Raw genomic sequence first — 17,416 nt, 5'->3', positions numbered from 1 at the left:
TATTACAAAATGTCTTAAGGTAAGTCTTAATATTATTGACCTATTAGTGAGATCTCTCATGTGATGTAATTGTAGATTTCATATGAATTATATTTATCAAGAACTTTCTTAGAGAGAGAGAGAGAGAGAGAGAGAGAGAGAGAGAGAGAGAGAGAGAGAGAGAGAGAGAGAGAGAGAGAGAGAGAGAGAGAGAGAGAGAGAGAGAGAGAGAGAGAGAGAGAGAGAGAGAGAGAGAGAGAGAGAGAGAGAGAGAGAGACAGAGAGAGACAGAGAGAGACAGAGAGAGACAGAGAGAGACAGAGAGAGACAGAGAGAGACAGAGAGAGACAGAGACAGAGAGAAACATAGCAGATGCTTCGCCAGGCTTATATGCACTGAGGTGAGCCGACCTGTGTCAGCGTGTGCTAACTCCTGAGAGAAGGGAGAGAGAGGTGTGTTACTTTCTACACTTCCAATGGATTTGTAATCAAATCCTACTCGATGACCACAAAGAAATACTCTGTATCTACATTTCTTTTAAAATACCATAACACGTATTATATCAACTTTAGTTGAAAATGGCTTCTTTCCCAGGAAATAATTACGGATTAGCTTTTAGACAAGATGACTTTTTTTTGTAATCATTACACTGGATGTGATCTTTACCCACAACCTAAAGTCTGAAGCCCAAAACGATAGCCGCATTGTCAAGGAATTACCACGGCCTCCACAATTTACTGCTAGTAAAAGCTGACAACCCTCTACCATGTATATTCTGGCAAGACAGAGTTTGGGCTGACTCTTATTTGACAATAAACTGACAGGTAGATCTGTAAACTGCCTGACTCTTATTTGACAATATAATGACAGGTAGATCTGTAAACTGCCTGACTCTTATTTGACAATAAACTGACAGGGAGATCTGTAAACTGCGTTTCACCAAAAATTACACAATGGAGCTTTGTTGCCCTTTGCTTGGACACCTAGAGTACTGAGGCCTTGTAATATATATACATATAGCCTGATTTCTTCATAATTACTAATCACATATAGAGATTCCAATATTAAAAGTATTGTAGAAACATCTTCAAACAGTAGTTGAAATCATATGTCAGTGAATTCATGGGTATACAAAAATGCAAGTACATAAAAAAGCTTTTAAAAACCTTTCTAGCAATGAGTTTGCAACTGAGGATGTAATGATGCAATCACTGACATCAGACTGTGGTGATGTCAAGATAACAGAATAAAAAATAAGTGTAGTTGCGTCTCGTTAGTTCATGTTACGCCAGATTAGGACAAGGGATATTATGCTTATAGTGACATGGTGAAACAGTCAGCCGGCAGCCGGTCAAGCGGATACACAACAGTTGGTTGCATGGGGCGACGCCACCAAATCTGAGAGCATAATTGACAGGACACGAGTTTCAATTAAAACTAACGAACAGGAGGTTCCCTGAGCCACCCATTACCTGCAGAGACAGCACCAAATCGAGGCGTAAATAAGAGAAGAGCTTAAGGTTTGGTGCCGTGCGTCCAGGTAAACGACCTGCGTCCCGGCCGTGTCGGCTGCTGCGAGGAATCAGCTGATCAATACCCCAGCGTGCCCTGGATGCCCTCCCTCGGGCGCCCCCTGCCTCGGGTCGTTCCCTCGGAGTCCCCGTGGCGTGGCCGAGGTCCCCCAGGCCGAGCCGCGAGCCAGCAGAGGGGCAGCAGAGGAGCAGCAGAGGAGCAGCAGAGGAGGCGAGGGGTTTGTTGACGGGGTTGCGCATCGAGGCCTTCGCGTGGCGTCGCGCCAGAACAATAGTCAACTTTTCCCGTCATCGCTGACCCCCGATAAGGACCTGGGCCTTCCCCGAGCTGCCAGCGGAGCCCCCAGGGAAGAGCTGACCCCGAGGCATCCCCCAAGGCCGGAGGGCGAGCGAGGGCGTGGGCGAGGGCGTGCCAGGGCGGCCAGATGAGGGCGTGAGGCGGGGGCGCCCCATGACTATTCTTCCCCGCGGCCAGAGGTGTCTGTCTGACTGTGGCGAGGAGGCTGGCTGAGGCGACGGGTTTCTCTGCCGCCCAATTCCCGAGCCCCTGAGCTCGTCCTGCTCACCTGCCTGCGGCGAGATGGCGACCATCCTGTCCCAGTACAGCACCACCGGATTCTGTGAGTGGCGGGCGAGGGCACGGGCGCCAGGTCGGGCGAGGTCACGGGAGGCAGGTGAGGGCTGCCCCTGACACTGGCCAGCACCTGACCTGCGGGACGGGCAGGGGGGAAGAACAGGGCCTGGCACTGCCCTGGACTGACCTCTAGGGGCCTCCAGGAAGGGCCAGTGCCTCGAAATAAGGGCTTCCTCCCTCGCGGGGGCGCTGCAGATATCGACGGGGAATGGCTGGCACTGGACACCTCTTACCTGTCCTGCTCCTGTGCAGGGATTTGCCAGTCGCCAGTCAGTCCCAAAACCGAGTTTGTGCTCCAAATGTGTAAAGTCTGCTATAGACTGATTGGATAAAATACATTAGCTATTGGCAGAATGTAAGGGTCATCCTAAACATAGCTGAACATAAACATAACATAAACCTGAATATACCCTAGTGTTTTCTCAAGTTCAGGTTGATAATAAAGTTTCACAGAGGGATGTTATAGTAGGAAAGGCCAGACTAGGTTCTGATACAGACAACATTATTTTAACACCTCTTTATGTACTAGGTACTGGTATATCTTTTCTAGTTTGTCCGTTGTAAAATTACAACTCGAAACCCAAGTTGCAAAGGGCAACCTGATGCAAGAGTCGGCACCGTGCATGTATGGGACTGATGTAGTGATTTTGTTCTATGCAGGCACAGTGGGTATCTTTAATATCCATAAATCTTGGGTTTGTGCTTTAGGGAGTTTTAAACAAGAATGTATTAGGCTCGTTTCTTTACACATAAGGAGTGCCTCTTGGTAGTCAGCAAGGCTCTGCTCTGAGGTCACCTTATCTTGCTTGGAATGTGAAAAGTCATTTGACAAAAGTCACTTTTATCCTGTCAGGAATTTTTCAATGATTAGGGATATCTTCCTTTTTTAAAACTATTTTTTTGACGATCTTAAATACAGTGGTATTATTTCAGTTTCAGACGTAATCACAGTACTAGTTAATCAGTATGTAAAACTTATATAGATCCTTAAGTTCATAAAAAGATTTTACTTATGACAAAAATTTCATAAATAGAAAATAAGAAGTCTTTTGATTTATGAAATGAATATGAAAGTGTTCTAAATGGGACCTACTTTTTGCTGCTGTTAGTCGCCTTGATGCTACGGCAATATTTACTGATAGGAATCACTTAAGCTGTCAAAGCAAAATGATTACAAGTCCAGTTATGTTCCGAGCATGAGATAATGACCTTTATGTGCCACAGAAAAGTCCTTCTAAAAAAGGCACCGTTTTAACCCTAGTGAGAGAATCCACAACATCAAACCAATTACTTATATTTCATCCCTTTGACTAACCATTGCGTGTAAGGTTTGTAGACCTCCCAGGTGATTGATCCTCAGATAAGACACCATTCCAAGGTGTATCTTACCGGAATACATGTGGAGATCTGTTGGCTTTCACCCGAGTGCAAGCCATTTCGGTTACTTGGATTGTAAAGACATACTTTTTTTATTGAACATCATCAAAGTATTTCTGACTTGTGTATGAGATAGAAATATTCATATGATATAAATGCATCTATTCTTTCTTTATTTAGTACTTTTCATACTATTTCTTCTTCTTCTTCTTTCTTTTTTTCCTTTTTTTTCTTTATACAACTTCAGTGAAAATTACGCAGATAATACTAATCATGCCAAAACTATGTAATAGAAATTCAATTTGCAGTGAGTCACCTTCAAGCCAATGAATTGAAATGCAATGCTTAAGGTTCATGTTTCAGTATTTGTTTTTCTTTATAAGTTTCTTTTCGTACTCTAGCTTCTTACAATCCCTTCATTCTTTTATAATGTTAATAAATGTTATTTGCTGCATCATAATAAGTCACACAACTCATTAGTATGGTTTCTCCTCCCCTGACATGTGAATAATGTAAACCATACATGAAAACTAAACCTGTTACTGTGAGAATGACGTGAATTGATGTTGCAGTTTGATGTGAGCATTTATTAAGGTGTTTTACAATCTGGAATCTTGTTTCATCGTTTCCTTCAGATGTATCTTTTTTTATGTATTGTGGGTTGGAAGTGAGAATGAAAAAGTATTGATATGGGTATTCTAACTAAGACTGGGGATTTAGTTTGGCAAATTTGTATATTCATTTATTTTTAGAGTTAGATGTTATCTTTACATTTTTATTTGATTTTTTCATAGAATCAAAGATTTGTTACTTTTTAAACGATTGAATTTTCACTTCCCAGCCTAAGAGTAGTTTGTATGTGTTTTCCAGATAATGCACCAGTTAGCAAGGGTCTTATGGGATGCATGTTCCTGACATGTACAGCTCTCAATGTGCCATTATTTGCACATTTAAGAAAATATCTCATTTGCAAAATCCCAGATGTCTTTCTTAAAGGAGAGGTATGTAGTTTTTTGTTCTACCTTTAATATATTAATCTCAGATTATGAGTTAGTACAGTGAATATTAGGCTATATACATAATTTTTGTGTGTGAAAACTGAGGATGTATATTTTGCAGTAATATTGAAATAACTAAACATAGTTAGCTAGCTGCTCTTGTACACTGAAATTTATTGCCCTTTGCTTTTGATAGAAATGTCACATTTCAAGTGCAGAAAGATTTTATAGAATTGTAAGGGCATGTATCAGTTTCAATGGCAGGTTCCTAGTCAGCAAGTCAGTTTTGAATTGTAATTATTTTTTTGAAAAGTTAGTATGGGTACAGACTTATGACAGAATTGCTCTTCTTTCCAGATATGGCGAATAGCTTCAGCAAAGATTTCTTTCGTTGACACTAAGGATCTAGTTTGTGGTTCCTTACTTATTTATTATTTTAGGTAAGTTGATGTATGCTAAAAGTATCATTAGATTCTCCACTTTCCTTGGAAGATCATTGAGAATGAAAACATGTATAAGATGGTGATATACAGCTATGTAATAGAAATTACTAAATAACTTTAGAACGAGGAATGTTTCTAAGCGCCTTGGAAGTTTGTTTTAATTTCTCTAAGGTATTCAAGCTCTCTCTTTGATAACAAGGCAAATATTTTTAATTGGATATGTGTTATCATTGGTACAAAGCTTCAAGCAGTGGTATAGAGAAAAAATTCCTGCACATTGGACCATTTATTCAGTTGTAAAACTGGGTAACATTTTATTACTTTAATCTCTTACCTTTTAGCCACTGTAAGGGAAAAAAAATACTTATCTGTTATGTTCAAAGACTGTAACATAACACTCCAGATTACTTTACATAATCATAGGAAGAAGTTCACTTGGGGTCATAGTGAAAAGATAACTTCAGCTGATACATAATAACTATTCTTAGCTGCTAGCTAGTCATAGGAAGCATTATCTTTGTAAAGATAATGCATCACTCACTATCTTATAGAGTTGTTGTTATTATTAATCCAGGGAACATTGTCTTATCTAATTAAAAATTTTGTATATCTGTTTCTTGAAGTGTTGATTGTTGTGTTGTTTGTTACTAAATGTGAGAACATTGCCTTGTCCTCAGGAAATGTTATATATATATATGAATATATGTTTATATTTTGTAGCATCTGTCTTTACTTACACCCACATGACCAAATCCACCAGAGTGTTTGAGAGACGGTACGGGTCGCACAAGTTTGCATCGTGTCTAGTGGCTTCGCAGGTTCTTACGACGGTGTTAGAGGTCCTAACCATACTCACATTGCAATGGCTGGCAATTGACCTGCACTCAGGGGGGTTCCTGCCTCCTGGACCGTGAGTGTTTGTTTGTTTGTTTTTGACAGCAATGATGATTTTTCTGCATATTTATTTTCATATTTAAGAAGTTGTTTTGCCAGGTACAGTACTGTAAATCCAAAGTTTGTCAAATTATAAAAGAACATTGGAGTTTTTAGATTGAGGTGTGAACAACACTTAAATTTCTAGAATACTACCCATTTAAATAGTCCTATTTTTCAATTATGTTCTCAAAAAGGCCATCTTAATTATTTTGAAGTGGTTGTATAAAGCATATTAGTGTGTCATAATTTTGACAGAAGTAAAGATGTCATCAACATCCATTTGATTATGATTATGTCAAAAGTAACAAGAAATAACAAATTCTGACAAAGAACTGCAATGAATTCCATCTTCACTCAGATTTTCAAGCTGTCATCTTTTTTTTTTGTGTGTGTGTGTGTCTGTCTGTCTAAATGTGTGTTTTTACCTTTTTTTTCCTAATAGATACAGGAGAGAGCTGAGCTTAGGAGGACCCACCTGTTATATTTTAATTATCATATAACTTTTGGAATAGATGCATGCTTTTGGCATATGCAACAGTATCTAGAAGGATTTCCTATTTATCAGTAGTCCTATTTGGAAAACTAATTTCTTTTTTTAAATCCCTGTCTCCAAATTTTATTCTGGACTTTTTACTACAATATTTTGTTCTTCTTTTATTGAGGATAACCAATTCTTCCTTTCCCAACTTCACTGTCGCTTGAGACATAAGTGGAAAGCCAAAACATATCATACCATTTCCTTCTTTTCTTCATTGTTCTAAGTTTCTTCTTCTTCTTCTTCTTCTTCTTCTTCTTCTTCTTCTTCTTCTTCTTCTTCTTCTTCTTCTTCTTCTTCTTCTTCTTCTTCTTCTTCTTCTTCTTCTTCTTCTTCTTCTTCTTCTTCTTCTTCTTCTTCTTCTTCTCTTCTTTTCTTCTTCTTCTTCTTCTTCTTCTTCTTCTTCTTCTTCTTCTTCTTCTTCTTCTTCTTCAGTCTTTATTCTTAGTTCAAGTCAGTACTCTTCCTTACATAGGGAGTCTGTGACAATTTTTGGCATCAGCAAAAGCATTTTGTGGACTTTTATTTACATGATCCTCTGGGTGCAAGTTGCAGTTGATAATTATTCCACAGCTTTTTTATCTCCTTTATGTATTTAGTTATGCTTCTCCTAATGTACACTGGTGTAATGGTTGATACTTGCTATTACTGTACCTGATGAGGTGGCATCTATTGGTATCAAATTTTTACATTCTAGTTACATACCCATTAGAACAAATTTTTGATACCAGATCATTGATGAATATAATAAACATAATTGTTGCTAAGACTGCTTCTTCTGGCATTTCCTTTGCTACTTGTCTCCGAGTAGAGTGTTTACCTCTTAGTACTGCACATGTTTATCTTTTATGGAGGAAGTCCTTCAACATTCAAGTAGTTTTCCCTTAACCCTCTCTGGATGGGTGGTACACTACTGTACCGCTCATTCAAAAGCCCGGTGGCCGGGTGGCACAATATGGTGCCAGCCATTTAATTGATTTAGGCCTAAGTGTTCGAAAGCCCTGGCCTTGTGACATGCAAGGCTGAAATGCCCCCGTCATGAGTGGGTTAATCTGTTTTGTGGCCCTTTATCAAATGTCTTTTTCATATCCAAGTGTTTATGCAACCTAAGTAGTGCATATTAGACTTATTAGTGATACTGATTTATAATGCAGAGGGTTTTGCTGATTAACACTTCTATGACGAGGTGTGATGTTTGTCATTCCTCGTGTTTTTGTATCATCCCTAAAGTAACGGTAGACCGAGTTGTTCTACATATTCTTCAAGAATCCAATTAGAAAACTTGTTGAGTCTTTCTAACGTGTGTTTTTCTGTCTGTCTGTCTGTCTGTCTGTGTCTGTGTGTCATGGTATTGCATTTCTGCCAATCAACAAGGTCCCTCTTTCCAGGTACGGCATGATCTTTCCTCTCTTCGTGAACTACCTATTTGATATTCCTCGAGTTGCACAGACAAGTGTGCTTGGGATACCTATAACAGGGAAGACTCTCACCTACCTGTTAGGCTTACAGGTTTGCTCCACGTCACCTGCAACAGCTACGTCAGCACTCTGCGGCATTGTGAGTATATATCTTTATATATATATATAGATAGATAGATAGATAGATAGATATAGATATTGATATTGATATACATATATATAGATATAGATATATATATTTATCTATATATAGAGAGAGAGAGATAGATAGATAAATACTTTTTTCTTTTTATGATAATAATAATAATGATAATGATAATGGCCATGAAACAAGAGTGTGTTAGGTTTAACAATGCAGGATCAAATATGGGTTAGTTGTAATAGTGTCGTCCTGCGTGAGAAGTTTGTACTTATGTATTAGTGCATCAGGTTCAAGTGAGTCTGTGTAGTGAAAATGGTACATTGTAATAGAAACATTAATTCTTTCAAAATCTAAAATAGTGTCCTTGTAATGTTACTCTATGATGAGAGATTCAGAGATTTTGCTCTTGCTTTTCTGTCATTTTCTGAAGTCTTTATCAAAGCTTCTGGTATTTTAATGAATTCATTATTATTGAAAACAGTGTATGAAATCTCAAAGAAACCTTGCTGATTTCCATGGTTTTACTTAGTTTCTTTGAATAAAAAAAATATATATAGTAAAGTGCATTTGTTATAAATGTACACTGCATCTTCATCGCATTCCTCTATTTATTTGTGATTATTTTTTTCTTTTCTTTTTTCTTTTTTTTCTTATTGTTACTTAAATATGTTCTTATTTTCAATGTCCTTTTTTTTTCTCTCTCTCTTTATTTCTCATTTCCTTTCCCTTTGCATATTTCTTTCCCTTTTTTTTCTCTTCTTTTTTCTTTTTCCTTTTCTGTTTCCTTTTCTGTTTCCGTTACTCAGTCTTCCCACTATGTCTCTTCTCACCCATAACACTAGTCCTAGTAAATAATGATTACTGTTAATGTAAAAGAAAATAATTAGTTACTATCTTTTCTCTCTGTGAAACTTCTCGTCATCAACTGATGTCTAAAAAGACTAAAAGTTCAATTTTGAGAATTACTTCACGAATGAATAGTGACAGTTTAACATCTAAAAAGGCTTTATACTAATGATAGTAGTTGATACTTGATGTTTTTTAAGTTTCTGTAGGAATTAGATACCATTATGTAAAATACATTGATGGGTTTCCATTTTACTTTCTCTCACATACTTTCCAGATTGCAGGTGTGTTCTATCGGTACAATATTTTGTATATTCAGCAAGTGCCATGGGTGCCAGGATGGTTGGCTCGTGGTGCCAAGGCCACTCTAGCTCGGCTCTTGGCCTCCCCGCCTCCCCCAGAGGGCCCCGCGGGAGCCACACTCGAGTTGCAGCGGCAAGAGCAGATTGAGATGTGGGAGCAACAGATGATGATGAACAGAGCAAGGGAAATGCGCAATCGGCCTGGGGTGAGTTGGAGGAATGAGGGGCAGTAGTTACTGACATAGTGAGTGAAGGTTGAAGTAAGAGGTGTGTGTGTGTGTGTGTGTGTGTGTGTGTGTGTGTGTGTGTGTGTGGGGGGGGGGGGGGGGGGGGGGGGGGGGGGGGATGGGTCCGTCCGTCCGTCCATGTCCAGATATCATAGAAGAAGGAAATTTAAAATTGTAACTAAACTTGTGCAAGAAGTAAGGGATATTGATGGCTAGATCAATAAATACTCCAATATGAAGTGTATCACATGTACTCCATTAAATAATTTTATGACAAGATCACAAATCTGTGGCAGGTATGTGTCAAGGTTTTTTTTTATTGCATTTGCACTTTTTTTTCAGGCAAATGGTGCTGTTCCTCCATTCATGCAGAATTTCATTGGAAGAAGACAAAACAATCCAGGTTTGTTTTCATTTGATTTCTAATACAAAATGACTAAAATTAATATTCATACTCATGCAAATACACAAATAAAGATTTCTTTAGAATATTTTTATATCCCATTCTGTTTGGTTAAATTTTCAGTTTGTGTATTCAGTGCTGTTAGCAATACTTATTTGAAAATGTAGTAGTTATATATTAATAAGCTGAGCATTTGTATTCATGTAAGGTTTGAATGTTTTCATTTCCTCTGATGAGGATACATACCCAGTGGCTCCAATGACATCTTTTGTACTATAGTATTTAACCCACTCACGCCGGATGACGTGCTGACACGTTTCGTGGTTTTCGCGTCCGACGCCGCCAACGAGATATATGGCCAAGGCCGGCGCTCGGCGTGAGCGAGCGGGCAGCCCAGGCTCACGGCCCGCGCGCCCGAGAATCTCGAAGCGTTCGGATGATGCATTCGAAAACCTCGGTATAGCGACCGTGCAAAGCCGGAATGGCCCCGGCGTGAATGGGTTAAAACATTTATATACAAGATCTCCCATAGAGTCAAAAGTGGGACTACACCCCTAAAGTAATGATGTTATGCTATATTCTGTTTTACTAAATGTCTCCCGTTTTCCCCATACTCCACAGTTCACCCGCCGCCACCGCCCACCGAGGAGCAGGTACAAACCCTAGTTGAGATGGGATTTGACAGACAGAGAGTGATCAATGCCCTTCAGACTTGTAACAATGATGTAAACACAGCAACACATCTCCTCCTCCAGGAATCATGATAAACGTAGTGCCGTAGTCAAAACAATGGACAACTATTGTGATAGGATCTGTGGAGGAGGCTGCATTTAGATACCTATTCCTATATTTTGTAATAACCTATGAAAGGTCTTTAGAGTTTTTTAATATCATGCTGATCATAGAAAATATAATATTTGAACATAGAAACGTGGAAGCATTTATGCAGTAATTTCCAAATCCATAGAGTATTTTTCACTTTGAAATGCTATGCCCACACCAAGGTCCTTCTCAAGACCTCTGAAAGCTAGTCATAGCAAACTCACCAACTAATTTACAGAAAATTTAGCATCAAAATTAGCAGGAAGTGAAAGTATCATAGAAATTGTTTTGTAAGTTATTTTTTTTAGATGTACATACAAGACACACATTTGTAAAAAGAAAATAAAAAAGAAATAAAAAACTGAAAATGGAAGATGGTAGCTTATGCACAGGAAGATTCTCTTCTCTTTGTTGCTTGCTTCTTTGTTCATTTGTCGTATGACCGAAGTTTGACATGACATGACAGCTCTCAAGAGAAATCCTTCCAGGTTGCCGGAACTTTAGGATTTTGCTGTTGCACTGTGTAATATATATACATATATATTATCTGCATAGAGTTAATGTAGATATTCCAGTTAATAATAAGAAAAAGGAATCAAATGTTTTTTCCTTCCATTTCATGTTTTAAAAAAGAATTATTTGTGTGGTTTTGGATAAAGAAAAATGTTTATTGTAAGGAGTATGTTACTGCATAGTATGAAAACCAGTATTCATCAAAATTTTGTGTTGACGATAAAAGTCACAACCATCATTCGCAATAGCATCCAAAGTTCTTCTGTTGTCACATAAGAAGTATTAGTAGTTAAGCACGGGAGATACCGTAGTTAATTCCACCTAGTGCTGAGAGGTACGCGTAGGGTGTGGTCTCAGGACAATTTCTCCGAGGTGTCTTGTTTTTGTTTTCTTTTTTGTTTTACCTCAGGAAATTACTGCAAAGCGCTCAACTCTCTTTCACACGAACACAGGTGCATATAGTTTCATTCAAGGAATATGAAATGCATAACAAGTAGGATCCTTCTATATATACATATATATTTCCTTTTTTTTTTTTTGTTTTCAAAATTATGTGCTAGGTAATGAGGTGAAATGGGTAAATAGGTTAAAACTCATCTTTCTTTCTTTTTTTCTTTTTGATCACCCTTAAAGTGCAAGTTCTTAGCACAGACAAAAATTATACATAAATATGCAGTTACAATAGGTGGATGAAGTATCAATTAGTTTATTGCAGTGAGGATATTCATTGCCAGGAAGCAAATTTTTATATCGCTCTTTTTAAAAAAGCAACTTGAGATCTAAAATGTTGAAATATTAGTGGGACCAATGTATTATCACAGATTAGTAATTTTTATTTTTGATTATATTCCTTTTCTCTCATATGCCTAAAGCTGTGGAGTTGCTACACATCAGATACAATACTGTTTGATAGAATGAAATGGAATATTTGATGTGTATTTTCCAGACTTTGTTTTCAGTCGGCAGCAGGTGTTTAAAGAGTGTAATTGTGTCAGAGGACATACTACAGTTTTGTTCTTTTTCCTGTTTTGTTTTCTTCTTGGGTAAATTTTATTTATTTGTTTTCCCACACAAGCCTTTTTTTTTTTTTTTTTTTTCCTTTCTTTTTTTGAGAACTAGTCTCTGACATATTTTAATTGCAAATTTCAGGCATATGAGCTGTATAATCTAACAAGTTACATAAACCTACAATATGTATCAAACAATTGCCTTGATCATTTAATAATAAACTTTTCTTGATAATTTCATTGCATCACAAAATTTGAAACATATTTTCTCCCTACCCTTCCCCCTCCTCCTTCTCCTCTCCTTTCCTCCAACTTTCATATTCTTCACATGTAAGATGGCTTGTCCTCTATTTATTTATTTATTGTTACTCAATAGTACAGTACAGATGAACAAAATTTAAAATTTACTTTAGAAAACGAGTAAGTGAATCATCAAACAGTCAACAGAGTAAGTGATTCTTGTTGATTGCTTCTGTAAAAAAGTGAATTTCTCAAAAGATATTTTGACTTTGACATTGTATGGGAGGCAAATTAATATTCTATGTAGTAGGGTGCTTGTACCATTAAATGACTTTGTTAGATATACAGAAATCTGTTTCCTAATTGATTTCCACTCGTGAAAGGTTAGCAATGTCAGAGGAATGGTTAGCTTTGAGAGTTAATGAAAGGTTTGATTTGATAGCGTGGATATTTTGTAATATTTCTTCTTTCTTTCCTACTATCTCTTTGAGTTAGGTTTAATGATACAATTTATGCAAGAATTTTGTGGCTATGATCCAATGATGTATCTATGTCCCCTGTGAGTTTGTTTTCCAAGACTTACTGGTAAGTGTTTACTGTATATATTGTACATGTATGAAAGTGTAAAGGACTAAAAAATTAAAGGCAAAAATACACAAAAGAATATTTACAGTATATTTTTTTTTATACGAGACAATAACAAATACTCTGTTGGAACTAAAATTATCTTGGCCTATTTCACTTTAATTGGAAAGGATATTAATATTGAGAATGACTTGATCATAACAAAGAGAGGATCTTGTTTTATATATGTAATGATGTACAAATTTTCAATTTCTATAAAATATAAAACAGGTTCTTCATGTCACTGCTGAAACATAATATCTTTTTTTTTGTGATAAACTTTACTTATAAAGATCCCAAACTACATAATTCTTGAAAATATACTTGATCTTGCCCACAATCTATTCCTATATAATAAAATTTCCCAGTAAAGTAAATCATAAACATCAGCACAAGGGCTCTAAATCAAAACATTTAAGGTTGTCCACTGGGTTAGGCAGAAAGCAAAGTTTGATATTTTTTGTTGAAAAAGAATATATATATATATATATGCACACATCTTTTTACCTTTAATTTTTGGACTTCGTTTTCTTGAGTTCTAATGTTTCAGATGGAGAGTAAGCAATAATGTGTGAAATAAATCAAGGTCATATTAGATTTCCCTGCTACTTGTTTCCTTTAAAAATTGTAGACACCATATTTCCAGTATAGTCACCAGTGACACACATGTCCAGTTTTCAACCATTAATGTTCTTTAATATCTTTCCTTTCTGTCTCGGGCTACTTCTCATAACTAATAGCAGTGCATTGTTCTTTCACTCCCATTCATATATATATATATATTGAAAAAGATTCAGTCACTGATATGCCCTTCTGGAAAAGTTAATACAAATGTTCTAAGGTGATCTTGTTTGGAAATGAAGTGTGCAGTTCTTATTCAAAAGGAGACTATAACTGGAGATATCCTTTTCTATATGATATTTGTAGTACAAGATGTGAGTGTTGCATAGTTCTCTCCCCCTGAAATGTTTTTCTTTCATGATTATTTTGTCATTCCAGGATATCCTTCCATTTACACACTTGTGTACATCTTTGTTTGAACATGTTAACAAAATGCATGCATATGCAAACATATACATGTATACAAAAAACAAAAGATTGAATGAGATTGTTGAGAATTATCCACTGTAGGATTGAATGAGACTTTGTATAATGGCTTTAAAAGGTCAGCAATCCAAAAGTTTTTATCTTCTCTCCAAAGCGCCCCCCCCCCTCCATCCGAAATGCAATCACAACTCAGGAGGATCCCAGAATAATCTAGTATGTTCATATATATTGATCTTGTGATTAATTGTACTTGACCAATCAGAAAAATGGTTTTCTACCTACATGAGACCAACTGATGTTCATTAGGCCTGACTTCATGTGGAGTTCACTACCAAATGAACTGTGTATACAAAATGTTACTCCCACTACTTTACATGCAAGTATGATGCAGCTAGCTGTTTGCTAACTTTTCACTGTCACTAAGTTGCTATGTTAAAATATTTGCCATATATTTAAAACAATTTGTTAGTTACAGCAAAGGAACAAAAGGCCTAAAAACAACCCACTGAAAGTGAAATAGATAATGTTGAATACAGATCAGATATGTAAAGGGCAAAACCTTTTCTTTGGTACTGTAATGACACCTATCATGAACTTATGAGATGTGGGTAAGCAAAAAGAATTCAAAGTTTTCATAAAGGACAGAATATGACTGCCTCCTAACAATTGTTTGAAATATCAGTTGAAAACCAATATTCAAATAACATTCAGTGTCACGGAGAGCTGTTTTCTTGAAGCAAAACAAGCAACTTTTCATGTATGTCGAGTTGTTTTTATTAACTAAGGTAGTTAGAGCACACTCAGTCATCTCCCAAATAAATTTTAAAATATGCAGTGAAATAAGGCATGAGCAAACTCTTGTCCATTGAAAGTAAAAAGATATTCTACAATACCTAAAAAGAAAAAATATATTGCAACTGAAGTAGCTTTGTAAACCTAATGGTTTTTCAATACCTGTATGTCAATGTTTGCACAGACAAGGTAAAAATGTTGTTTTATATTAGAACTTTTATATAGGAATTAAATGTATGTATGTGTATGAGGTACAAAGACTCCTTTTAGTGCATATTTTCCTTTCGGCCTAGTGTTTTAGTAAAATTTCAATAAAGGTCTTACTTCTGAAGATAATTCTGTCAGACTTGTCAGATGTACCTCGGTCAGTGCAAGGTAATGTATTGAGAATGAGTTGAATGGTGGTGAGCAGGGTTAAATATATTTACTCTTATCATTTGCCCTTGCACCTATCTGTTTGGTGTCCCTTTTTTGACAAGAAAGATGCAATAGTTGTTGCATTGATGTGACCAAAGTTGTAATTAATACATACAACATGCAAAGATTATTTATTGCTGACATGCTTCATGATGTACACCAGTTTATAGCAGTTACTGTGAACCTGCTTTTCCCTGCTTCTTTGTTTTCTCCCATTTTGTAAACCCCCTCAGTATCCATTTTGAACATTTTTAAACGTGAAAGAAATGTATGTAAATAAAATAAAACCTTTTGTTAAAATTGACTTTTCTTATTCACTCAGTATATAGTATCTTCATCACCAATAGTATCCATATGGAGAATGATAAAAAACAATTCCTGAAGGATGAACAAGGCTTTCATTTTCTTCAGTGACCACCTACATGAATACTTATTTTGTATGTACTCCTAATTTCTTACCAGAGACTTTAACCTTTCATCCCTCAAAATGGACATGGAAGAAAATTTGGTTCAACAAGTATTATTCGTCGGCAGGTTCACTCCTAAGGAACACACTGTCTTAAGCCCTGTCCAAACAGGTGAGCTTTACTCAACAAACTTAGCATAATGTAACATAAGCTGACCTGTCTTGACAGGGGTATACTACCTGATGCAGAAGTGCACAAAATAATCTTTTCTATCTCCTCTTATTCAATCCTTAAAAGAAACAAGTCATATTTTTGGACTCTACATGCTTGAAAATATTACAAGCACTTTTAGCCTTCCTATGGAACATTGAAACCAGCTGTACATATCTTCACCTGAAGACAGCTAAATTTAATATGTACATGCAAAACCTGCTCATGATGGGGTGCATGCACAGCTTCCCACTGAGATTTCTGAAGGGGCAAGACCGTGCTGAACTTCTCGGAGCAATTTTCCCCCGTCCTATTCTACAGGGTGATCAAGTCGCAAAACAGTGTACATACAAATATAACTATGTACATGTATGTACAGGGGGATTCCAAAATGTGATTGAAAATCATCTGTTGCAAGTTAAATATTCCAATAACGTGACAACACGTCATCCAGCAGGAATGGAATAAGGGGCCAAACAATGAATAAAGGAAAGTAATCATTTTCTCAAGTAAATGGGTTTGTAAACTATATTTAGCCACAATTTTATAACTACCTCAAATTATGTACTGAAAGTGTAAAAGTATGTTTTACCAACTCAAAACAAAAGAACCAATAAGAGTTCCTTTCTCTTATAAATTATATGAATTAAATGACACTGGTATGGGACATGTGATTACATCAACAGCAGTATCATTAACCCATTGGTCGCGGTATTAAAAAAAGGTGTATGCAGTAGGATGGCGGGTTTACATTGTCTGGCACGGTGCCATCTGCGTCTACAACCGACTCTGCCTTGGCAGCAAATCATGCCATCCGCTGCTAATGGGTTAATTCACATTATCAAAAGCACGGCTGTTTTCTTATGAAAAACTTGTTTTGCTTACCTTTTACTTTACCATGTGGAGATTCAAACTTACAGGTGTAACGTATGACCTTGATTTTTGATATTCAATACAACTTTCTCACCCTCAAATAAAAAAGGAAATTCCACATCACTGCTACAAGGCATGGAACTCAAGAAGCCTTTCAAAATTAATCAATGAAGAAAAACATATTTACTGTTATGTATATGAATAATTCTCATTAGCATATCCAAATAAGTTTTGATGAATATTGACTTTTAATGCACTTGGAAAATATTGAAACAAGCTTAGAAGCACAAAAAATAATTAGTTTACAGGTACAAGATAAAATCACCTGATCTACAAAAATGGTTTGCCAAATTTTATACGCAAGAGTAATAACTTGTAAATAAAAATAAAAAAGGAAAAATACTTTTCTTTTCACTCACAAAAAGTATATCATGAAGCCATAGCAGTAATCCATACATACTGTGATTACACTGCTTTCCTTAATGTATTCAAAAATGCATGGGATGAGCAAAATAAGTTTCATGATACTAATAATATATATATATTTTTTTTTTATGTTTAGAAAGATGCAAATGGTTTATGCTTGAAGTCCATTGTGAAACTATTCAAGGTCTTGCATCACATTGTCACATGAGAAAGGAGAATAAGATTTGATAGCTTCTATAATATTTATTTTGGCTATATGTTCATGA

At 36.5% G+C, this 17,416-nt stretch overlaps 2 protein-coding genes across 3 annotated transcripts in view; one reads left to right on the top strand and one right to left on the bottom strand.

Moving 5' to 3' along the window:
* Positions 1 to 1,751, bottom strand: part of LOC122252427 (uroporphyrinogen-III synthase) — a 3,463-nt gene extending 1,712 nt beyond the window's left edge. Inside the window, exon 1 of one of the 2 annotated variants that reach the window (XM_043014930.2) lies at positions 1,452 to 1,751. In XM_043014930.2, coding sequence (XP_042870864.2) covers positions 1,452 to 1,751 — 300 coding nt within the window. Of the gene's footprint in view, positions 1 to 1,145; positions 1,273 to 1,451 lie in introns of those variants that run through there. The other variant, XM_043014950.2, reaches the window with a different exon arrangement.
* Positions 1,752 to 1,970: 219 nt separating this feature from the next.
* LOC122252420 (ubiquitin-associated domain-containing protein 2) lies at positions 1,971 to 15,534 on the top strand. The gene is made up of 8 exons (XM_043014919.2): positions 1,971 to 2,131; positions 4,393 to 4,523; positions 4,878 to 4,960; positions 5,724 to 5,873; positions 7,823 to 7,991; positions 9,118 to 9,348; positions 9,712 to 9,772; positions 10,394 to 15,534. The coding sequence occupies exons 1-8, from the start codon at positions 2,092 to 2,094 to the stop codon at positions 10,534 to 10,536; spliced, it is 1,008 nt and encodes a 335-aa protein (XP_042870853.1). The 5' UTR covers positions 1,971 to 2,091; the 3' UTR covers positions 10,537 to 15,534.
* Positions 15,535 to 17,416: the final 1,882 nt, after the last annotated feature.

The sequence above is a fragment of the Penaeus japonicus genome, unplaced genomic scaffold (genome assembly GCF_977035675.1).
Source record: "Penaeus japonicus unplaced genomic scaffold, GWHDUDI00000001_assembly GWHDUDI00000008, whole genome shotgun sequence".
In the NCBI taxonomy this organism is placed as follows: Eukaryota; Metazoa; Arthropoda; class Malacostraca; order Decapoda; family Penaeidae; genus Penaeus; species Penaeus japonicus.
This window is presented reverse-complemented; position numbering and strand designations above follow the sequence as displayed.

Bases quoted from the DNA above. Each gene is read 5' to 3' on its own strand.
- LOC122252420 (XM_043014919.2), top strand. From the start codon at position 2,092: ATGGCGACCATCCTGTCCCAGTACAGCACCACCGGATTCT. The intron at 4,961-5,723 runs GTAAGTTGATGT...CAAATCCACCAG, and splicing joins TTACTTATTTATTATTTTAG to AGTGTTTGAGAGACGGTACG. The intron at 7,992-9,117 runs GTGAGTATATAT...CATACTTTCCAG, and splicing joins CGTCAGCACTCTGCGGCATT to ATTGCAGGTGTGTTCTATCG.